General features: G+C 35.2%; 1 protein-coding gene across 3 annotated transcripts in view; it reads right to left on the bottom strand.

Annotated features, from left to right (window-relative positions):
* RSRC1 (arginine and serine rich coiled-coil 1) overlaps nucleotides 1-26,250 on the bottom strand; it is a 306,716-nt gene that overhangs the window by 202,397 nt on the left and 78,069 nt on the right. For all 3 annotated transcript variants that reach the window (XM_045583635.1, XM_045583636.1, XM_036445565.2), the window contains exon 4: nucleotides 22,847-23,020. In XM_045583635.1, coding sequence (XP_045439591.1) covers nucleotides 22,847-23,020 — 174 coding nt within the window. The remainder of the gene's footprint in view (nucleotides 1-22,846; nucleotides 23,021-26,250) is intronic.

Below are 26,250 nucleotides of genomic sequence, written 5' to 3'. Positions count from 1 at the left end.
TCATCTAACTCATTTATGCATAAATCTTACTAAAGCACCTTTTATGTGTGAAGTACTGTCAAAAGTGTTGAGAACACAGCAGTGAACAAGGACCCTGCCCTTTTGAAGCTAATATTCTGGAGGGAGTACTAACAAGATTACACAGTATAGGCACTCTGAAGCATATAAATCGGGTACAGAGTAATGGGGTGGAAAGAATGCTAATTTAGATTGGGTGCTCAGGAAAGACCTCTTTTAAAAGATTACACTTGAAGTAAGGATCTAAATAATGAGAATGAGAAACCATATTTTAACAAAATCCTGGAAGAGGCATTCCAGACAGAGGTAACAGCAATTGCAAAGATGTAGAGGATGGAAGGAACAGTGTGGCTAGAACATGATGAGTGTTAGGAGATAAGCTGAAGTACATGAGCCTATTTGACTTTGATTTCAAGACAAAGAATTCAATGAGTCACCAAAGGGCTTTAGCAGAGGGATGACACAACATGACTTACATTTTTAAGAGGTCCCTTTGCCTGTTGTGCAGATAACAGTTGGGGGTGGAGGGGAGAGTGAAAGTAAGAAGACCAATTGTGAAGTTCATCTGTACCTTCCAGTAGAAAATGATGGTGGCTTGGTCTGCATCAATGGAGATATCACTCCGTTCAGATATCAATGGCGATAAACAAAAGAAAGAAGAGCCCTTTCTAATGTAGCTCTTCAGTTGGTTGGAGCGCTATTATCCTGTACACCCACAGGTGTGGGCTTGATTCCCAGTGAGGACACATATTTGGGTTGCTGGTTCAGTTCTCAGTCTCGACATGTACAGGAGGCAACCAACTGATTTATCTTTCTCACATCTCTGTCTCTCTATCCCTCTCTCCCTCCCTCCCTCTCCTATCTGCAACCTCTCTGAAATCAATTTTTAAAAACAGAATGAAGGTAATAAATAACTTAATATTTTAAAAATATGTGGTAATTTGTTTTTCTCTTGGTCTTGGGAGTAAGGCTGATGATGATGACAAGCTTGTTAACTATCTAAGATGTGACTATCAGAGTAGGTGGCTTAGAAAGGACAGAGACAAAGATGGTTTCAAGAGAGAAAAATGGAGGCTATCTGACTGGTAAGTAATGTTATTATTAGCAAATGCCTAGATATTTACCCACAAATATCTGTTGTCAGAATGTTTTATACAATCAATGTATTTAGTACACTGTATGTAGTAAATGAGATTATAACTATTCTCAAAATGTTGAATTTAGAACATTCCTTTAAATACTATCTACTATTCATCTAAATGCACACCCAAATTTATTAGTCCACCAAAACAGCAATGACTTTTTAGAACTTCCATAGAGACAGTAAGCAATCCTATATAATAAAACCCTAATATGCAAATTGACCAAATAGCAGAACAACTGGTTGCTATGATGTGCACCAGGGGGCAGGGTGCTCAGGAAAGACCTCAATGCAGCGCTCCCACAGCGAAAGTGCAACTCAGAAAGTGCAACTCAGCCAGAAGCCTGAGCAAGAGCTAGCAAGAGCAGCGGTGGTGGTGGAAGCCTCTCCTGCTTCTGCAAAAGTGCTAAGGAGCAGTGAGCTGAGTGGTAAGGAGCGAGGGGTCTTGGACTGCAAGAGGGTGCAGGCCAGGCTGAGGGACAATCCCCTCCCCCAGTGCATGATTTTCATGCACCAGGCCTCTAGTATGGTAATAAGTCTTTCAAAACTACTTATACACATCAAATCTAAAACAATGTATTGCAACGTGAAAGATGAATAAATTGGGCTCTTTATACCAACTTGTACTTTTTTATATTTCAATATATTTCTATAATAAAAAGTTTTCTGAAAAACTAAGCATTGAGAATGTGGACTGGCAGCCACAGTCTTCAGAATCTATATTTTTTATGAAAAGTGGGACTCCCTATTTTGAAGGACTAGCACATTGAGCTCTGCCCGAGGTAAATCAATAAGCATAGGAAAGGCATCTACTTTATGAAGCCTTTGTTCTAGATTAGGCCCTATGACTCTTTCAAAACAAAGGAGTTCAAGTTTGCTGATCAGAACAATGCACTAAACATAGAAGATTACTAATGACTTATGAACTCCTACTGTAGCATGAATCAAGCCGGCAACACTAAGATATTGGTTTCAACAAATGGCCTATTTTATTTTATAAACTTCACCCAAATATTATCAACATCAGTATTTGTAAATGGAAAGCAATGAAATTAGCAGGAGGCATCAGCATACTGCACACTGTTTCTCACCACTTGAATGCACAATCCAATGGATGAGAGATCCATCTTTTAGCTTAAAAAAGCAACCTATATACCTAGAAAATAGACCATGACTTGACAAAGTTATTAGAGAATATTTTGCTACCTAAATTCAATGAACTGCATTAGTGAGACCAGTTTCTTTTATAAGAAAAAAAAAAAAAGAGGGGGAACATACTTTCTTCCTATCTTTTATTGCAGTTCAAAAGCCTGATTATCTTAACAGTTCCTTGTTTTCCCTTAGTGATATCTGAAGTATTATAGATGACTGAAAGATAAGAGGCTTATAAACATTCTCTTTCTGTAAAGATGTTTTCCTGACTCTGTAATAGAGGATATTATAAATGCTGAAAAATATCAAATTTTCATAAATCAATGTTTTTCACAAACACCGGTGAAATATAGCTTTTAATATCTAACCCTGATTTTATTTGATACTGTGACAAAATGTTTTTTTCTGAAAGTAAATGGTCATTAGTGATTTCTACTGTACTTCCATAAGAGCAAAGGCAGAATCCATGTTTAGGTGATTACTGAATGTTTTGATTCAGTTATCTGCAGGGTGTCTGCATGGTACTCTTACTATTTAAAGCTAGCAAAAAAGATTACAGCTCACACTAACTGGATTTTCACAGCTCCCTATCATTCGGCCTGAATTCCTCATGGACAGATTAAAAGGGCCAAGGCAAACAATAGTCTTTTTACAAGGTGGTTATTGAAAAAAAAAGAAAAGAAAAATAGTATCTTTTATGATCAAAACAAAATTATTTAAGGAAGAAACCACAGAAAAACAAAGTTAGATGTATAATAGAGGTAAAACTCTAGATGTTGCCATATAATAAATCCAAATTAAGAAATTAATAGCATCTGAAAGAAGTGTAGTTTTTATTCTGAAATCTGTAACATAGATAATATATATGGTTTGAGAGTTCAAAGATAACTAGGTATGGCATCAGAAGAACAGAGCTGGAAGGACCTTAACATTTAATTCAACTTACTATTACAGCATGGATAAACTGAGCCCCAAAGTACTCACATGCATTTCCAAATCAACTATTGGCAGATTATCAAAGCAACTACGTATAAGTAGTTCATGTTCTTTTCTACCTTGAAGTAACCACCTTCTCATACTCTATTTGTTTCCCACCGACAATCACTTCAAAAGTTCAAATTTCCCAATCTATGATTCACCTTACTAGGTGAATCCTAGATACAAAGGTCCCCTTATGCATTATCTCCTCCACTCATCACTCAATCCCAGGAGGTAATTATGTTTACCATGGCCATTTTATAAATAAAGAAACCAAGGCTTCGTGAGATTAAGTAGTTTGCCCAAGATCACATAGCTAGTAAATGAAAGAGTTGGAATTAAAATTAGGTCTACAGGACTCTGGTGGATGAGTTATTAACTACTGTTAGCTTCTTTACTTCATTTCAAGAATAAGGCTCGCCGAGACCGGTTTAGCTCAATGGATAAAGCGTCGGCTTGGGGACTGAAGGGACCCGGGTTCGATTCCGGTCAAGGGCATGTATGTACCTTGGTTGCGGGCATATCCCCAGTAGGGGGTGTGCAAGAGGCAACTGATCGATGACTCCCTCTCATCGGTGTTTCTAACTCTCTATCTCTCTCCCTTCCTCTCTGTACAAAATCAATAAAATATATTAAAAAAAAAAAAAGAATAAGGCTCATTGTTTTACACTCTTCCTTCTACCCACCATTCATTCGCACAGCTCATCTAAATTCAACCCTCAGTGTCTCTACTATTGTCTAGTATTAAATAAATGGTTCATTTCTGAGCCCAAGTAAAGATCAAGATCCAACTGGATAACATTCTTTCCTTCTTCCACTAACTAAGGCTTCATTATTGCTCTCTCAACATTATTTAACATAAGACTCCTAAGTAGTTTCTCAGTCTTTAATCCATTCTCCTTATTGTTGCTTCTCTAATTTAAAATCCTTTTTTTTTTTTTTTAATTCTCACCCAAGGATATTTTTTTCCATTGATTTTTAGGGAGAATGGAAGAGAGAAGGAAAGACAGAAAGAAACACGGATGTGAGAGAAATACATCGATTGGTTGCTTTGCACAAGCCCCAACCAGGAGAGGAGCCTGCAACCAAGGTTATGTGCCTGTGACAGGAATCGAACCAGGACCTTTTGGTCTACTGGCCGAGGCTCTATCTACGGAGCCAATCCAGCTAATAAATATGATTATCTGGATTTGGAGGAAGTGAGGGACAGTAACTAGGTGAATAGGGAACACGGTGAAAAGAGACTCTTTAGCTTAACGTAATGTTAAATTTTGAACTAAATATTACCTATTCAGAAAGGGAGAGAAAAGAGTATGGGAGGGGAGAAAGAAGAAAGGAAAGGAAGAAATAGAACAATAAGGAGAAAAAAAAACAAGAAAGCTTAATGTTCCAGAGGCACCTTCTGCATTTTCTGTCTGACAATAAAAGGATAATTTCATACACACACCCCAAAAATAATAAAAGTGGTTTCCCCAATACTCTTATGATCCTTCTTGTCTGGATACTTTTGTTTTTCAATCTTCTTCCTACTTCCTCTTTTATGTTTTTCCAGATTAAGTATCAACACCTTTAGGAAATCTTCCCTGACTGACTCATTTTGTGCTCAGTGTCCTTCTGCTATGCTCCCCTAATATAGTGGGCATCTCTCTGCCAATGCACTCATGCTTCATTGCTATCATCTATTTATATGTCTGATTTATGAAGATCTCAAAAAACTAGATGGAAGTTTCTTGAGATCCAAGACCATGTCTTATTCATCTTTGCAATCCCCAGTAACTATCATAGTGCCAGACACATTTTAACGGCATCCAAAGTAATCGACGGTACAATTTATTTATCTCTTCTATGGCCTATGGGTCATACCCAGCAGTCATTGTGATTTAATCTTTTTTTGGTGATTTAATCTTACCATATGGGAAAAATTGCTTTGGTCACTACAGCCTCCTCTTCATAGATCTCTTTAGTTATCAAAATCCGAGCAAAATACTAAAGAGTTAAAGATAAAAATGACCTCAAAATCCAACACCCAGGCCAGAAATCTCCAAGTCCTACACTTGTATATCCTCTGGCCTACTTTATATCTCCTCTTGATTGTTCCAAAGGCTTCTCAAACACGATAGTCCAAAAAAAAGTTATGATATTTTCCCTCATATCATGGTCTCTTCTAGTAAAACCCTTAGTAAAAAAGTATCACCATCAGTCCAATGATACAAACAATAAAACTACAGGTTATCTTTAATATCTTCAACTTTTTTTTTTAACCAAATCAAATCCATCATTAAAAACATAAATATGTCTCAAATTCTTCAACTTCTGTATCTCCAAAGCCAAACCCCCTGATCCAAACTACTATTACATTTCTCCTAGGCTACTGTGCTACTTATCTGGTTTCTCTGTATCCACCCTTATCCTCTGCAATCTGTTTTCCACACTGCAGCTGGAGTGATCTTTTCAAAACACTAATCTGATCATGACACCCATCAGATTATAACACTTCAAAGACATCCTGGTACTCTTAAGATAGAGACCAAAATCCTGCAGATTCTAGCCTCTATCTGCTTCTCTGGCCCCATCTCATACTGTGCTCCCCCTCCTCCTCATCCTTGCTACTCTGACAATCTTTCAGCCATTGCTTATTATCAGTCTCCCTCCCTTCTAGGGACCTTTGTTATGGTTGATGATATTGTTTCCTCTGCCTGTATATTCTTGATATTCATCACTATTACAATTTTATATTTATCTATGTAATTTCAAAATTGCCACTTGTTATCCACTCCCCTCATCTATACCATAAGTTCCATAGACTCAGGCACCATTACTGCTATTGATCACCATGAGCTCTCCAAGACCCAGCTCAATACTTGGCACAAAAAGTACTCAATAATGAATAGGTGACAGAAGGGAGGGAGATCATCCATTAGGTGGTAATACTTAGACTATATTCAGTCACCAATGTCCATGATTATGCAAAAGGTAGACACTACTTATTAGGGTAATTAATTTAATGTGAGGGACCTAATAATTTACAAGTTATGTACAACCCCTTCCTTCTCTTCAATTCCCAAAATATTATACTATTCTTCATTCAAGACTGGTGAGCTAATCTTCTGCCATAAAAAATAAATAAATTCAGAGGCCATTTACTCTATCCCTCTTATTTTACAGGTAAAGAATATGAACCCAGAGATATTAAGTGACCAGCCTAAAGTAACATGCAAGTTAGTAGAAAAGAGCCAGGACTAGAATCCAAGTATACCAGTCTAATGTAGTATCCTCTATATATCTATTACAAGAACACATCATGAATTTTTTTTTCAGGGAAAAGGATACAATACTCATTACCAATTTATAATCAAGTAACCCTGTGAGTACATACAAGTTCTTTTTTTTTCTTTAATATATATATATATATATATATATATATATATATATATATATATTTTTTTTTTTTAATATATATATATATTTTTTTTTACAGAGAGGAGGAGAGAGGGATAGAGAGCTAGAAACATCAATGAGAGAGAAACATCGACCAGCTGCCTCTTGCACACCCCCTACCGGGGATGTGCCCGCAACCAAGGTACATGCCCTTGACCGGAATCGAACCCGGGACCTTTCAGTCCGCAGACCTACGCTCTACCACTGAGCCAAACCAGTTTCGGCCATACAAGTTTTCTATAAAGATGTCCATTCATCCTATTTCACATCAATCTTTCATCTAGTTATGTACTGAAAGAAAAACTTATATTAATTGGAAAGCCTTATACATGAATGTACAGAAGCTCTATTCATAATCACCAAATGTCCTTCAAGAAGAATAAACAGTGACACACCAATACAAAGGAATATTACTCAGCAAAAAGTGGAATGAACTGTTGAGCTTGGCTGCAACTTGAACAAATCTCAAGTGCACTATGATGAGAAAGGGAATCAGTCTGAAAGGTTCATGCTATATGATTCACTCATATAACATTTTCAAAAAGATAAACCTTTAAAAATTTAGTGCCAAAAAACAGGCCATTGGTTGCCAGGTGCTAGGATTTGCCAGAGAATATAAATTCAAAGGGAGAACACAAGGAGTTTTTGGGGGTGATGAGTCTGTACTATGCCTTGATGGTTGCAATAGCTACATGAGTCTATACATCTATCTAGTTATATAAAAATTCATATAACTACCTATTCAAAAAAAGTCAACGTTTATTCTATGCTAACTTAAAATTAAACATAACAAAGATAATTAGAAAATGCTTATATATTTAGAAACTAAGGAATACTCTTCTAAATAATTCATAAGTTAAAGGAAATGGTGCAATGGAAATTAGAAAATACTTTGAACTAAATTATAATGAAAATATTCTGTACCAAATTTATGGGATATACCTAAAGCTATGGTTAGAGGAAAGTTCATAACCTTAGATAAATAGATTAGAAAAGAGGAAAAACTCAAAATAAGTGAACTAACCATCCTTCTCAAGATGGTAGAAAATTAAACCTAAATAAATTAAAAGAAGAAAATATTAGTTTTAGAAGAAGAATAAAAACTAATGGAAAAAAGCCGAAACCAGTTTGGCTCAGTGGATAGAGTGTCAGCCTGTGGACTGCAAGGTCCCAGGTTCGATTCTGGTCAAGGGCATGTACCATGGTTGCGGGCACATCCCCAGTAGGGGGTGTGCAAGAGGCAGCTGATCAATGATTCTCTCTCATTGATGTTTCTAACTCTCTATTCCTCTCTCTTCCTCTCTGTAAAAAAATCAATAAAATATATTTTTTAAAATTTAATGGAAAAAAAACCACATACAAAGAATCAACAAAGCCAAAGGTTGGCTGGTTGTAAAAACTAATAAAATTTATAAATATCCACTAAAATTAAGAAAAGAGAAAGCACAAGCAATTGCTATTAGGTTGGGAAAAGCACTATCACCACATAATTAATAATATATACAGAAAACCTTGATAGGGTCTTATAAAAATTTTATGTCCAAAAATTGAATATTTTAGAGGAAATGAACAAATTCTGGGGAAGAAAGGGGGAGAAGATACAACTTACCAAAACTGACACAAAATGAAATAGAAATCTGGTAGGTCCTATCATCAGAAAAATTAACTATTAAAAAAATTAAATACACAAAATAATCTTTACATTAAGTGGCTTCATTTATAAATTGTACCAAACATTTAAGGAAGAAGTAACACAAAAATTACACAAACTTTTCTACAGTATAGAATAAAAAACTTTACTGTCTTAACTCTTAAACTGGTAAATGGAGAATAAGGGAACATTGCTTAACATAAAGGAATTGCCAGGCTGATGCAACTCAAAGGTTGAGCAGCAACCCAGGAACCAAGAGGTCACCATTTGATTTCTGATCAGGGCACATGCCTGGGTTATGAGTTCGAATCCTAGTGGTGGCCAGGCAGGAGGCAGCCAATCAATCACTTCCTGTCTCATCCATAATTCTCTCTCTCTCTAACCCTCTCACGTCAGTGATCCCACTTCTAGGAATATATCCCAAGAACTCAGAAACACCCATTAGAAAGAATATATGAACCCCTATGTTAATAGCACAATTAACAATAGCTAAGAGTTGGAAATAGCCTAAGTACTCATCACCAAATGAGTGGACTAAAAAACTATGGTACATCTATACCATGGAATAATATGTAACTGTAAAAAAGAAAGAACTCTTACCATTTGCAACAACATGGATGAATCTAGAGAGCATTATGCTAAGCAAAACAAGACAGTCAGAGAAAGATAAGTACCACATGATCTCACTCATATGTGGAATCTAATGACCAATATAAACTGATGAACAAAAATAGACCAAGAGACATAGAAACATCAGACTTTCAAACCTCAGAAGGAAGGCAGGGGAGGGTGGAGGGGGATTAACCAATGAACTCATATGTGTATATGCATAACCCGGTTTGGGTTATGCATGTACACATATACTTTCAACAATAAAGATTTATTTAAAAAAAACAAATGAGAAAAGAATGATATAAAGTATGAATTAAAGCACCTTTATAAAATGTTCAAAAAATCAATAAAAATATATTTTAAAAAAACAATAAAAGTAGCAAACTTATACATGAACAGCCTAATTTATCTCAAAAGCATCACGCTAAGTGAAAGAAGCGATATATAAAAGGCTATATACTGCATGAATACATTTATATGATATTGGGTAAAGTTAAACTTTTCAATTGGACAAGGGCTGGCAGTGGGGAGAAGGGACTGCACATGGAATATGAGAAACCTTTTAGGGTGACAGAAATACTTTATATATTTTGATCATGATGAGAATGATTATAGTTTATCAAACCCCCCAGAATTATATATCTAATAAGAGAATTTTACTGCATATAATTTATATCTCAATAAACCTGAGTTAAAGAAAAAACTGAAATAAAAAAAGAGTATATAAAAATTTCTAAAAACAGTACCAATGGTAAACATTTTAAACAGACTGTTTTGTCATTTTCAGAATCACACATCTTGTGATATAATATCAGTATAACTCCTTAGGATTTAGTTTAAGCCTTGACAATTTCTCAAATTAGCTTTGCAGCTGCCAATTCACTGGATAAAATACTACTGATTTTTTTAATGAATCTGAAAAATCTTCATTTAAAAAGTAAATAACTTAATAAATACTTACAATCTGAGCAATTCTGTATGTGTATTTACAAAAATACTACTCTTCTTTGTCTGGACAGCTTTGAATGATAAAATGTTTTTCTTGTTCTCTTGTCTTTCATCATTCTTCTTGAGTGGATTTAATTTCTAAGTAGTCACAAAAACATATATTGCGACTTATACACATTATACTTCTTTAAAATTCGATATCGACTATTCTCTTTTTCTAATGTGGAATGCCTTCCTTTATCTTTCTTTACTTACGAAAAAGAAGCTAAGACTTCATCATGACAACCTAATTGATTTTCATGATCTACTTCCAGGTGGCCTGTCACCGGCTGGCATATCCACAGGGGCCAAGGCTGCCATTTCAAAACCTCCTCTAGGAGTTCAGAAAGAATTAAAACAGCAGCATGCATTGTTGCAGTTCCCTAACTGCACCTGCAGTGTTAGTGATCATCACATATGTAACAGCATTTAGAGAATGTTCTGTGCTTATACCCACAAGGTGCAATCTATAACTGAAATTCAACCCAATCTTCCTGTAGTTATATGCAATCTCAGAGCCCACGGACAATATCCTTAGCACTAAAATGAAAAGCATTAACCCCAATGACACCATCTGGAGTTTTTCTTTTATTATATATTTTCAATGCATTGAAATCTAAGATATGTTAACAACACCTACACAAATGGAATGTATTACAACTTACTCTGCTTTAGTAGAAAAGTGTGCCACATAACTACATCTATCCAAAGAAACATATGATTCCTATCATCTGGCAATACATACTTCATTTACTAGGATATTAAAAACATTTAAACCAGCCACTTTAAACCTGTCCATGATATCATATTAGGATATAAAAGTAGATCATTATGTAGATATCTATTTCCCAATTTTTGCTGTTTAATCAAAAGAGGTTAAGCTTGTACTTCTCCACTGTGCTGACCAAGATTTGTCTAACATGTCAACCATATATTATGGTTTATTCCAATCTGTTATATTTTGAAGATGCGATACCAATGATCACTAGACAAGGGAGAAAGCCTATAAGAAATGAAACTAGATTTTAAAATTTTACCTGGATTGTTAAGTGTATCACAGATGTCTCCTTTTTTTCCCCATTGACCCCCTCTACCTCAAATTAGCTCCTGCCCCAGGCCTTCACCACACTATTGTATATGACCATTGGTTATGCATATATGTATATAAGTTCTTTGATTAATCTTTTTCCCCTGCCCCCTTCCCTCTGAGATTTGTTAGTCTGTTTTATGCTTCTATGTCACTGGATCTATTTTGTTCATCAGTTTATTTTATTCATTAGATTCCACATATGAGTAAGATCATGTGATACTTAACTTTCTCTAACTGAAACTAGATTTGTTTTTTTAAAAACTGAACAGATTGCTTCTATGTGGATTAGCATCATTCACATCGGGGCTAATCAAGGTGATTTACAATTAAGTAAAAATTAGAACTATAATCAGTAATTATAAGCAACACTGAACTTTTAGGGAAGCTGCGTGTTTGTTTAGGAAAAAAAGACTTGGCTGATACCCCAAGTTATTCCCTCTGCATTCCTGTAATAATAGTACAGATACTTCAGCTTACAAAAGTCATACATAACCTAACTGAAGGCAAACACAGAGGTCTTCAGAAAAAGATCTCTATGGAAAAGTATATTTAAGTCTAGTGATTTGCCCTGTCTCATGTACCAAATCAATACAGTGGGTGATACCAATTAAAATACTGAAATAAATCAGACTAGGCGTGAAGAGTTATCAGTGAGGAATGGAATTTTAATCAGTATTTAAAATATAAATCCTAGAAATGACATTAATTATTTTAAACAACTGATGCTAAGTGATATTAATTTGTAGCAGGTTTGATAACATTTAAAATACAAAAAAGATAATGGAAGTTATGCATACTTTTAAAAAATGTACTCTGGAAACTCTGATGAAGGTGGTATATGTGTATGAACATGCACACTTAAACCAGGCGTGAATAGTAGAAATGAGCTGGTTATTTTCCTAATACTAAAATTCAGCTTTATCATTTTTAAATGCTTAAAAGCTGGACTTCATTACTTAGAAACAATTTCTAAAACCATCATTTTTTTTATGTAATCTACAAATATTTGAGTACTTGTTATGATCCAAGTAAATACAATGTTGAATAAGACAAACAAGGTTCACGCTGGGCAGGGTTCTTGTCCCAGCATTACGAAGGGTTTCAGCAATCTGAGAAAGGCTGTGCGTAGATTAAATAGAGTCCAAAGATGAAAAGTAGTTTTGAGAGGCACTGGGGATCAGTGGGGCTTCAGCTAAAGGAGCTAAAGACTTCCCTTGACTCAGGACCCCTTACTTTTTATTAACACAATTTGTCCTAAGGCAAGGTGAAAATAATACATTTCAAAGGGTAGGGTACAGAAGCATTGTCAGATTGGGGGATAGCCTACAGCTGTTCAGGTGTTTGGACAACAGGAGGTAATAACATGTAGATTAAGATGCCCTGATCTGTCTGGCAGTAAATAATCATCCTATTCAGGTTTGGGGGAAATGCCTTTCCAGCCTTTCCAACAGGTAATTACACTGTTTCCCCGAAAATAAGACAGTGTCTTATATTAATTTTTGCTCCCAAAGATAAGCTAGGTCTTATTTTCAGGGGATGTCTTATTTTTCCATGAAGAAGAATACGTACACATTTATTGTTAAATGAAAATAAAGGAAATTTATTACCTGTATACGGTACGGTAGTATGGTAGTTGTCAACACAAACCAGACAAACTGAATCCTATAGTATCAAGAATTTACTCATTTATTCAATGACAATCATGTCATCATCTTCTGGAACATCATCATAACAATCCAATTCCTGAATTTCCTGGTGAATTTCTTGTGACTCCATTTCTTTCAGAATCAGTGGACCAAATCTCTCATGTTTAGCAATAGCACTGTCTTTAAATGAGTACTTCTTGTCAAGGTAGCCTGCTCACAGTGCATTTGCAATGCACCTGTCAGTGATTTTCTCCCATGAATTCTTCACCCAAGTCACAACTTCTTGCCGTTTAGGTTTCACAAAGTTTCCACACTGATTTCAATGTAGTCATTAATTTCCATGCGCAAATTGTCTTTGAATGGCTTGTTTATTGCAATATCAAGAGTCGAGATAGGCCTTCATTCCTGCGGCAATCATTATCTGATTTATTTTTCTTTCGCAAAGAACTGTCTTCATGTCTTTAGTGCGGTAAATGCTGGCTGCATTACAGACTAGCAGACCTCTTTGGCTCCCTCACATAACAAGCGGCAGCATTAAATCGACCCACTTCCTTTTAACTGCTTGTGTGGCCCAGGCTTTTTCAGTTTTAAGAATAAAAATGCCGAAAACACATTCAATCTTTTCCTTCTTGCACTTAGAAATTATTAAAGGTGGGATTTTAGTGCCATCCAGACGAATTGCCAAAATACAGGAAACACGTGCACTTTCATAAGCAGTGGAGGGAATGTCCACTAAGGAGGCACCCCACTGTTCAATTGTTGTTTGAGATGATTGGCCCATAAACACTGCAGTTTCATCCATAGCAATCATGTTGGAAAGATTGTATTTAGAGAAGTCAGCATCATCAATAAAGGACTTGAATGCAAGTGCTCGCTTAATAACTTGAGTGTCTTCCAACCTAAACAATGTTGTACTGGTAGATCTTCTTAAAGACAGTTCACTTCGCTGAAGGAAATTATCCAGCCAGCGTTGTGATGCTTTGAAGTACTTGGGGGCTATGTCAAACTGTGGTGCCATTGCAAGAGCAAATTCTTGAATCTGAACCTTATTCACAACCAAAGCCTTTGCTCTCCTGTCAACAACCCATTCACAGATCAGGTCTTCCAACTCGGAAAATAATGGTTGCCTACCTGATCCACACTTGTGCTTTTTAGCATTTCCCTTGTCCACTTATTCAATGAGGTTGCCATACTCTGCTCGCCATTTTCAGACCAATGGGATACTCAACATCTTCTCTTTGCAGAAAGCAGTAAGATTTTAGCCCCAAGAGTCTTCCACTATTCCTTTCTTGTACTCCACGGAGTAGCTTTTTTTGTGTGTGTGCTCATTTCTAGTGGTAAAAAAAAGGAATTGGGATATCAAGGTGGGGAGAGAGGGATCACTTAAAATGACACAGGGGGGATTAGAGGGGGAAATCAAAATGGCACAGGAGAATCAGAGGGGGGATTACCATTTTAGTAACCCCTTTTGATCCTCCTGTGTCATTCTGATTGCCCCCTCTGATCCTCCTGTGTCATTTTAAGTGACCCCCACCCCTGTGCCACTGAACACCCTCACCAGACATTCCCCCTACCCCTTTATCAGAGATTTACCCCCTGCGGCCTGCCTGGGGACTGTCACTGGGCTTGCTGGGGCCTGGATCTGGGCTGGAGCAGGGTCTGCCACTGACTGAGAACCTTCAGTCATCATGAGGGCGGCTGAGAGCATCAGGTAGTGTCACCAGAGACAGACCAGCACTCACCACCTTCGCCGCGTCCTGTCCGCTCTAATCCTCCTATTCTTCTGCACGCATCTGCAAATGTCTCCTCTCTCCCGCCCCATGCTCACTGCTCACTCTGATCTCCGCTCCGCCTCCACACAGCAGTGAAGTCAGGTCTCCGCATAACGTCACAGGTTGCTAGACACCAGTTGGGGCGGCCCTAGCGACCAGTTTACGGTAAATTAATTTTCATTCTGAGACAGAGCCTGGGGGGGGGCCTTATTTTGGGGGGATGCCTTATATTTTACTCTGAAGGAAACCTATAAGTAGGTCTTATTTTCAGAGGATGTTTTATTTTTGGGGAAACATGGTACATATGTGACTCAGCCCTTGTTGAACCCCCAAGTTTCAACAATCTTTTGATAAAACTCTTGTAATTATGAAATGTTGGAATTGGCTCCCAGCAGGTTCATATAATCTGGCAATTATAAAATTTTAGAGTTACAAAATTACAAAGTTTTCTATTAAGATTAGATATACATGCAAGGGCACTAACTGCAGGACACACCAGAGAGGGGTGGGGAATATTTCATGAAGTGACATCTAAATAGAACCCCAAAATATACATGGAAATGGCAGGAGAGGTAGAGAAGAAAGGGTATTTCAGGCTGAGAGGATCGCCTTTAAAAAGATACAAAAGTGGAAGAAAAAAAAAGAATGATAGTTGAGAAACTGGTAGTCACAAGAATCAATCATTAAATTGGTGTTACTATGATAATAAAAAACAAAATAAGCCTCATTAACTGAGATTTGACTTATACACTGCTTCTAGTATTTATACTTTGTCAATGATCATTATCCCCATTTTACAAAAGAATAAATCTAAGTCTCAAAAATAACTTACTTTGTTAAGAAAAATTCAAAATGATTGATATGAACAAAGAAGATTACTGGGAGTCCTCTCCAGAGTGCCTTTCTAAGTTATCTCAACCTTGACACCTTTCTTTGTCTGAGATGTTTTTAAATTCCACAAATTAGAGGTAATTGATAGCAATGCAAGTGATTATATTCCTGCTGGCCTACATAGTGCCCACTCTTTGCATTCTCCTTTGAGCTATTTGTAATATTTCACTAATTACTATTAATAAATGAGTTAAGTAACACCTTTGGAGTATATTTATGTATATACTAGTGGCCCAGTGCACACTGAAAGGAAATTAATTAGAAGAAATATTTTAATATTGCTATTCACCATTTCTCTATAATAGAAGTGTCAGAGATGAAAGAGAATTAGTAAGCCGAAACGGGTTTGGCTCAGTGGATAGAGCGTCGGCTTGCGGACTGAAAGGTCCCAGGTTCAATTCCGGTCAAGGTTGCGGGCACATCCCCAATTGGGGGTGTGCAAGAGGCAGCTGATCGATAACTCTCTCTCATCGATGTTTCTAACTCTCTATCCCTCTCTCTTCCTCTCTGTGAAAAATCAATAAAGTATATATTAAAAAAAAAAGAAAAAATTAGTAAAATGTATATGAAAATACGATAATTAATAAACAATAACAACATGATATAACAACAAAGACATGATATTAAAACAACAAAAACAAGATAAAAACATCAAAATCATGTTATAAAAACAATATTAATATGAACTACAAGTGACAACAAATACATATCCATAAACAAGTGAATCTAAAAATCAAATGAATAAAAAAATCCGATAAACAGAACAAACTGGTGAATGTAATAGAATCAGGGGCATGGAAAGAGAGCGGACTAACAATTCAAGAGGGGATACGGGAAGAGATTGGACAAAGATTTTACAACTATGGACAAGGACAGTGGGGAGGGGGGGGACGAGGGCCTGGGGTGGGTTGGACTGGTTGGAGCGGAACTATGGGGGTACAAAAGAGGAACATCTGTAATAATCTGAATAATAAATATTAAAAAAAAACATTGATAGAAACAATGACTAATAAATTCATTAAACTTATTCTATTATCTTCCTGTATACCACATTAAGAGTAAAAACACTTGCAGAGTGCTTGACTAATTTCCCTTGCGATGAAGTATTTACAACTTTAACTTTAACATCCCACACTCTTCGAACTCAAGAGAAAGAAACATATAACTGATCATATCCAAAAACGGGTTCAGGTTGGAATATTCCCACTCTGTCTAGAATTTTGTCCTTGTGATTTATTAATAGTCATTGTAAATGCTGGCATCACGGGAAACTGTCTTCAAATTAATTTAAATGAGAGGCCAGTGTCAGACAAGGACAAATCAATTCTTGGAATCAGAACAACCTCTCCTTTAGATCCTGTTAATATTTCAGCTTCGATTATATTAGACCGCAATCTTTGGATAATAAATCTAGCACCATTAAAAAGACATCATTTACTATTAATTTTTCTCATTAGTATCATGATTGTACCTACATTCAATTTTAATGTATGAAACGGCATTCCCAAAGGTGTAATACTATTAAGAAATTCGACAGGAAATTTTTCCTTTTTGGCATCATCCATTGAATCGATGGAATCATCACTCAAATAGCTGTGAAAATCTCCATCAGGTATATGCAAAATTTTTTCACTTAATTTATGAATGTGATCATTTTTTGGACAAAGAATCACACATTTAGATATATTTTAATATTATCTATAGATATACTATTTCCAAAGGTAGCTACAATAATAGATTCATTACAAATCATTTCATGGGGGTTTTCAATAATATCTACTCCTAAATGAAAACTGCTATCAAGTTTGCCATCTCCAAGTTTTATTAACCATTCACTATAAGCAGAATTCTCTCTGATCTTATATTTGTTTTAAGGGATAATTGTCTGAAACATCCCCAAACACTCCAGTACTTTAAGCTTGTTTGTACTATGGCCAATTGCATATCATGGCGGCACAAAAATCCCCTCTGAAAAGAACTTTCCCACCAAATGCAACATTCAAATTAGCGCCAGCAAGAGCTTTCTCTGTATGGCACATTCAGGAGTCAAAGTTTATTTTTAAATTTCAGTGTGCGTCATACGTACCAGTTGGTCGGTCGGATGGATGGATGGATGGATGTCAGTCACTTAGCCTTTTCTCTATACAGATTATGAGTCATGATTTTACCTTTTTAAAAAATTATCCTTTAATACCTCCAAAGCACAATGAGTAAGAATCCAAAGGTTTATGTGGCTTTTATATGGTTTCTAGGACAAAGTTATTTCCTTTACCCATCACTTACTTCTCTCCTTTTACTCTTGAATGTTAATTCCAACATAATTTTTGTAACACCTCTTAAAAAGGATCCCACCAAGTTTTTGATAGTCCATATGATAAAACTTACTGAAAAATACAGCATGAGACTTTCATTCTCTCACTAACTTCTTCATGTAACTGTAATTCCTCAGCCTCTATAGAATGGAAAAGGAAAGTAAAAGTGCCTTCTCTCATCCGAAGGCCTTTCTCAGTCAGGCAACCACAAAAAGGAAGAATGAGCCTACAATTCATGCCATGCAATCTCTATCTGGCATAATTCAAATCAAATCCCATCAGGCAAAGTCTGGGATAATTAAAATGTACTGACATAATAAATAAGAGAACAGTGGTGACCTGGGGGAGAACTCATGAAACCTTGTCTCTTGCTTTTGCTGAATATTCTTTTTGTTATATTAGATTCCCTTTCTCGGCCTTGCCTTTTTGAAAATTATGGTTTCTATTGCAAAACTAATATTAGTGACAAATACTCAAACCTGTACAATGAAAATTGGGTGGTAAATTTCATTGCAATATAACAGGTCCAACATCATAATGGGCCACTGTTATGGTATTCATTTAATTCACAAAGAAATTGTAAAAACTTTAATTTAAAAAGCAAAAAAAAATCCAGTGCACACATTTACATAAAGATGTATTTGTTTACCAACTTAACAAAATTGATAATAGGAAGCTTCTTTGCATGTTACAATGACACGTGTTAAAGGTATACTTCTTTCGAACCAAACATTTACCCTTCGCCACTGGTGAAAGGCAACAAGATCTCTACAAAATCTCATCTTTTTTAATAAATTTTGTATGAAAACATGTTATCCTGGTACAAAGTTGCCTGCTGTCACATTCGAAGTGTGATAAATGTTTAATGAAAACAACACCACACAGCTTGGTGTCAGACAACAGCTATCACACAGCCCTGCTTTGATCCAAACAGACACTTAAAAGGAGTTCTAAGCACACCCTGCACCACAGAACTCTATAACCTATATGCAAATAGGGGTAAATTAGCATAAATGAGTTTCTGCTGCATAAAGAAATAAGAGATAAGGAAAAATATGACAGGAGTATGTAACTACTGTCAAAGCTCCAGGGTCCAGTATTCCCAAATCACAACATCTTCTGCCAAGCACTTGGTAAGAAAAACCTCATCAACAGGAATTTATTACATGAAATGCTCCAATTGAAGACACTGGAACATTGCCAAGGTCAAAGCCATAACTAACATATCTATAAAGTATGATTATTATATGGTACTCGACTTCTTTTATACACTGCTTTAAACACTTATTGCTTTGGAAATATTGTTATCCCCATTTAACAGAAGAATAAATTAAGACTCAAAAGAATAACTTGACTTATAAGAAAAAAAGTTATGAATGAATTAGAATGAGCAAAAATTATAATTTTTTGCAACTTAATTTTACCAAGATGTAAACAACCATAGCACACTTTAAAAAGATATGCTACTCAAAACAGCTACATATTCAAAAGTAGAAATTCCTATGAACAAAAGCATATATTGCCTCCATTGGTGTGTTTTCTGCATTTTTAGTCTATAAAGACATACCTAAAATAGTTATGATATACTTAATATCTAATTGCATTGAATAGTCAACTTTTTAATGAAAGATTTTATAAATAGATAACTAAAGGCTGTGGGCTATATTTGAAGCCCAACTTCAATGCTATCCCAGTGGCTTCAATACATATTCTCAGAAAGATTAAAAGTCAATTGATTTACTGGAAGTCAATTTTCAGTACAAAAAATTCTATTTAGCTTTAGCCAGTTTGGCTCAATGGATAGAGCGTCAGCCTGAGGACTGAAGGGTCCTGGGTTTGATTCCAGTTAAGGGCATGTACCTTGGTTGCTGGCACATCCCTAGTGGGGGGTGTGCAGGAGGCAGCTGATGGATGTTTCTCTCTCATCGATGTTTCTAACTCTCTAACCCTCTCCCCTTCCTCTCTGTAAAAAAAAAAAAAAAGAAGAAGAAGAAGAAAAGTATAAACTCAACTGTCTGAAGAAAATATTCCAAAAGTCTTAGTGGGTACATTTCTGAGGACAGTATCCATCTATTGAAAAGCTAATGGATAATACAAAATGAACAGCATGGCTGTGTTCCAGTAAAACCTTATTATGGGAATAATAAATGTTAGATGCTTACTATTATATCCTCTGTAAGTAAAGCATTTTGTTCATACTTCATGTAGTAATGATCATATCATCACTCTATTTGAAACTTCACTGGCTTCTCATTGCCTTTAGAATTAACTCTAAACTCCTTGACATAACTTACAAGGTATTCCAGTAATTGTCTCTCATCATTATTTCTCTCCTACTCTAAACCAAGCTCTATAAGACTTCAGTTCCTCAAATATCTACCTTGCTTGCTTCCAAGTCTTTCCATATGACGTTTGTTTTGCATGCAACATTCATTCCCATCTCTTTCTTCCTCTTCTTTTGAGAGCCACTCCCTAACATGTTGACAACTCTAAGTCAACCAATTTACCTAATGTTCGTAGAAATATCTTTCAACTGGAATGTGTCAAAACTGAAGATGAAGAAATAAGAAGGAAAACAAACAAAAAAAGACAAAGAAGGAAAAAAATTTTGAAAAGAGAGAAAAAAAACAAAACAACTGAAGATGAAAGTCAATATGCTAAGACTGGCCTGTTGAAGGATAAAATGGGCCTAGGTCTGCTTACCTCCAAACTATTTGTTATATTAGCAATAAGTGTGCTTATGGCTTAAACTAGATGTTGACAAACTACAACCCTTGGGCCAAATCTTGCCAACTGTCTCTTTTAGGTTTTACTGGAACACAGCCATGCTGTTCATTTCGTATTATCCATAGCTGCTTTTGTGCTGGAAGGGCAGAATTCAACAGTTGCAATAAACACATATGGCCTAGAAAACCTAAATTATTTACTATCTAGAAAAAAATGTTGCTGTCCCTGGTTTTGTTCGTTATGACCAAAGTACGTATTCTAGCTCATACGATGTTACTGTGATTACTTATATATCTTCCCTTCTATATATGCTTACTATGGACCTGCATGAAATCCCCCACCATTACATGTCCTTATTCCCTAACAGTACTTGACAAATAGAAGGCATTTAAATACTATTGACTTAACAAATGAACAAATGAATGAATGAGCATATCTGATAAACCAATACAGTAGGTCCTTGGGTTATGTCGGAGATCCGATCCTACAGCACGACGAAACTCCATTTTCGCTGTAAGTCAGAACCCACCTACATAAGCACCGACATCACTCACATGGAGCACAAACACAGCAGCAATGAAGTGAAACAGTAAAAAGAAAAAATTAAAAGAAGGATAATTCCTGACCTTCACTTGTGGTACACCACCCTGTACTACGGTCTACTAAAATCATGGAGATGACCGAATCAGGCTACTCACAGCGTTTTGGTGTCAGTACCCAGAGCCTTTCAACTGGCCCCTCTTGTTTGGTCTTTGTTCACTCCCTTTGCTGAGTAAGAAGTAATGACAAATACAGTATGGGCTTGTGAAACTTTTACCCAGGAATGAGTCCCTTGAACACCTCAACACTAAATGAAATAAGAGTCTAACCTGTAAGTCTGGCCCAGACCCTACCATATGAGAACCTTTCCTGAAACCACCTGACCTCCATGTTTTATTCACACGCTAATTTTTCTTATCTTTAAAATTCACAAAATAATGCTTTATATAATATCAATTTTATACAAATGTGCAAATATTACTCTAAAAAATTAAAAGTTAGTGAGATTAAAAAGCAAAAACTTAATGAGTACTGAAAAGCATAGTCATATTTCTCATAGTTTTGTAGTATCTAAAGTATAAACTAAAAGGGAACAAGTAAGGCAGTTCCTTCATTGACATAATTTATTCATTCTTTTAGTCCATATTTTTCCATCTCAGAAACCTATTCTACATCCTCTCTTCAAATCTATCATCTTCCCAAGTTTCCCTTCACACTCTCTCTGATCCTCATTCCATTCTACCAACTCTGGCTAACTCAGCTTCCCTATTCTCATAGCCAGATATCTAACACTATCTCAACTATAACATTTAAAATTAGAAAAGAACAGAACTCAGAATTTTTCATGATCACTACTACTTAGTTTGTAATAATATCTGTGGGGTAATCATGAGAAAGAAAGTAATATAATAATGTTATTCTATTCCAAAATCCACTACAAATTTATTATTTCAACAAACACTTAAAAGTGAACAATTTAGGGAGGTTTATATAATATCACTGTAAATCTGGAAATGAAAAATAAACAGATAACTGAAAAAGAAAAGGATTAGAGAAGAGTTCTATATCCTTTAATAAACTTAATTCTTCATAGAATCAAGGTCTCAAAAAAGCCATATCCAAGATCCTTGTAAGCTCTTCAACTTAACACTAAAATCTGATTGATACATAAAAAATAAACACTTTTTATTTAAGTATTAAAGTGAATATATGTAAGGTGTTGAAAGACTGACAAATAGGGATAAATTCCAAGATGTTTTACTTCATAGAATAAGAGATATCAATGTCAGTTTTGAGTAAAACAAATAAAAAGCTATTAACCCAAACTTACTATTTCATTTTAACAGCTTCTAATTTAATAAACAGTTATGAGTGAATTTTGTCCTCCAAATGGACAGAGCTAGAGTAACTGTTTCAATAATATCAATTACAGAAAAAATAAATCCCAGGTCCTGTAGGCACAGACACTATAACATACACATACACCTTAATATTGACCAAATCCGCATTCTATACTGAAAAAGAGCTAACCAATAGTAAATCATTCAGTAGTCTTCAAATTTTAAATTCATATTTATAAGTAAAATTGAATGTAGAACTTTTCTAAAGAATTCTGCAAACTTTCCTTTACTGAGATACTAAGCTTTGATAGCGCTATTTATTTTGTGTGTCTAAGATTTGTTACATAAGTAAATAAAAATAGGAATAGAAAACACAGTAAAAAATTGAGATAACTATTTTGGTTTACTCCTTCTTCGTTCTGTATTATATTCACCTCTTTTTTCCACACAAGAAAAACCTCCAAGAATGAAATTAGTTTGAACACTGCCACAGAATCACTGAGTTAACTCTGCTTAAGATTTGGTTAATGTTCTTGGAAATATCAACTTACCCACGTTTGATGTTGTGTAATTCCTTGTCCTTGCCTTTATCCTTCTCCTTTTCTCTTTTCTCCTTATCTCTGCCTTTACGTCGTTCTCTGTCCCGAGATCGACTACGGGTTCTTCTGTGACTGGACCTTTCACTGCTTCGACTATGGGAACGTGGACGAGGTCTTGACCTGGACCTACAGAGAATAGATATTAAATACATTTAGTGCATATCTTATATTACGAAAAGAAAATATCCTTTAAAATTATCTAAAAGAAAAGGACTTAGTTTAATTCTGTGAAACAAGCATCTGAGTATGATTATTTATAAATAAGCACTCTCAGTTAAAATGATACATGAGGGATATATTTGTTGTCAACTTTACAGGAAATTAAAGTTTAGTCAAAAAGTGTTTGCAAATAAAAGTTTTAAAAATTCAAATCAAGTCTTGATTACTCAAATCTCCTCAGATAATATAACATATCTAAATATATCTAATCTAGTATCCAAGGATAGAGTCTTCCCTATGCCTACAATCTCTGCTTCTTAATAAAGTCAACCTTATTTATTATTTCTAATCGTTACAATACAACTGCTTGTACTCTAATCTAGCCATTCTTTGTATTAAATGAATAACAGTATTTGGTAGGATATACGGTGTCCTTTTAAAAAGTAAAAAAATTCAAAAAAATAATAAAAGTAAAAAAAATAAAAAGTAAAAAAATTCAGGTGCTGCCTCACAGTAGTGGTAAAAAAGCCTGTACCAGACTGATGATCTTACAGATAACTATAAAAATGAGCTATTTCAAGGTATTGGACAGTGACCAAAAGGAGACAGATTCTATAGAGGGCCAAAACTTGGAAAACAAAAACAGCGATGAGAAAATTTCCCATTTTATCTGCTTCTTTTCTGAAGACAAGCCCAAGTCTATGCCATGCAGGACAGCTATAACGCCAACAACAACAAAACTCCTGGCCTGAAAAACTAGAAGAAAGGTGCAGGGCAACCACCGTAAAAGGAAAACAAAAGGGTAATTTTGGAAAGCTGTCAGAGGAGGTAGCTAAAATTCTGTATGTAAACTCTATTCAAATCTCTGGCTGAACCCTACATTGTGCGTACTCCAAACAGCCAAAGATAAAATAAAATTGAACTAAAATTTCAACTGCCCTCCTAGAGACAAGATTTTTTCAATTTTAATTTAGCTAAGTTAATTTTCTGCTAAAACAAACAAGAAAAAAAATCAATAATCTTCAGAGGAATATAATAGAATCCAGAGTATTCAAAACATGAAATTCACCATATCCAGAATTAAATCCAAAATTACTAACTATATGACAAAACATTAAAAGTTGGACCCATTATCAAGAAAATAGTCAATAGAGACCAACCCTGAGATGAACTAGATGTTGAAAATAGCAAGCAAAGATTTTAAAGTAGTAAAAATAATCATGCGTGTAATGAATATAAAGCTAAAAAACATAGTTCTATAACTAAAAACATACACTATCTAAAATTATAAGTATGCTCAATGAGTTTTAAAGCACATTGGTAACAACAAAGAATATAATCTATGCACTTAAAAAATAAATCAATTGAAATTATCCAATCTGAAGAACTAAGAGGAAATTGCTAATAAGAAAAGAAAAACAGATCCTCTGGAATCTGTGTGATAATATTTTTAATGTGTCAAACATGTTTATTTAAACCCAGAAATAGAGAAAATAATGAGAAAGAAAGCAAAATTTTTAATTAGTGGTCAAAATTTCCCCAAATTTAGTGAAAGACAATTGTATAGATTCTATGAGTTCAGTTAACTACAATATAAATATGAAGACCAAGACTAGTAAAACCATAGTCAAACTGATAAATCAAAAAGTAAAGAGAAATCTTAAAAGTATTCAGGGAAAAATCCCCAAACACATTGCATTTTGAAGAGATGGAGATTTTCACAACTACTTCAGTGATGATTCCATCGATTCAACAGATGATGCCTAAAAGGAAAACTTTTCCATCAAATTTATTTTAAATTCTAAAAACAAAACTCAAAGAGCATCTTTAAAAAAAATAAATAATCTTTAATATAGCCACTTTTCTTATAAAAAAACAAAACAAAAACCCTACTGTTGGACAAAATGTGCAACCATTTATGGATTATAGATGAAATAGATTATAGTGAAATCACATTTTTAGTGTACCTTAAAAATGAAGTACATCTTCTATTAATATACCTAAAGTTATAGAAGTGTTGTGTTAAAAAAATAACTCTTCATATAATGGTGTCCTCAAGCAAATTATTTCCTCTCCGGGCATCTGTTTCCTTGTCTACAAAAAGGAGATAGTACTGACTGAACTGTGAGATAGCAGACAAGTGATTTTGGAAGGAAGCAGCCACAGAGAGAGAAGTTACTGAGGACTGTGCTAACCTGAATCAATGAGTAAAATCTGAATCAGGAGCATATGAAATATGTTTCCCTCATACCATAGCTAATCTAGTAATGAGCAACATTCTGACTTTCACAGACTTTTAAAATCATAAGGTTGGCACAAAGACTGCTTGTTTCAATTTTCAATATCGTTTTTCTTTTATATATGAAGGTAAATACTAATAATCCATGTCTTCTCTACAGGAAAACCACCAGCAACCAAATATATGATCTTCACTACTTTATTATTAACAGGAAAATGGTATCACCTATTATCCAAGCCTTTGGAGAATAAAATGGCATTTTTTTTTCTTTTTTTTTAGTTAAATAGGGCACTGAAACGTAAGAAAAACAGGCCTAATCTGGCACTGTCTCACAGACATATGATCACTCTATCACCATCATAGCAAAACTTGACATTGCATTAGAGGCCTTCCTCCCTATAGCAACACTTTCCCAATCTTTATTCTTCTCAACTTACCCAATTCATTAAATAATAAATTATCCCCAAACTGATCTTACGGTTTTCCCTAACACAGATTCCACTGTAGAAAGCAAATGCTTGCCATTCTCCAAAAACACCTTGCTCATTATTCACTATATATCTTCATACAAGTAACCCATGTATGATATTCTCAAATATTCTCCTTAAAATGTTGCTGGTGTGGCTCAATAAACTATGATAGCAATGGCAGATTTATAAGTTAGGTCATCTACAATATAAAAGAAGTAAAAAGTTTTATACCTTAAAAAAAGTAATGTTTTAAAATATCACTATCCTGATGTGTTAATGTTTATTATTTTAATCCTGATATTGTAGGCCTCTTAATCTTACTTATAGGCTACAAGAAAAAAAGAATACATGGGGGGGGGGGGGAATAAAAGCATGTCCGGCTGGTATGGTTCTGTGATTGAGTGTCAACCCATGAACCAGGAGGTCAAGGTTTGATTCCAGGTCAGAGCACAGGCCCAGGTTGCAGCTTGATCCCCAATATGGGGTTT

This window comes from Pipistrellus kuhlii, unplaced genomic scaffold (assembly GCF_014108245.1).
Source record: "Pipistrellus kuhlii isolate mPipKuh1 unplaced genomic scaffold, mPipKuh1.p scaffold_m20_p_2, whole genome shotgun sequence".
NCBI classification, from domain to species: Eukaryota; Metazoa; Chordata; class Mammalia; order Chiroptera; family Vespertilionidae; genus Pipistrellus; species Pipistrellus kuhlii.
This window is presented reverse-complemented; position numbering and strand designations above follow the sequence as displayed.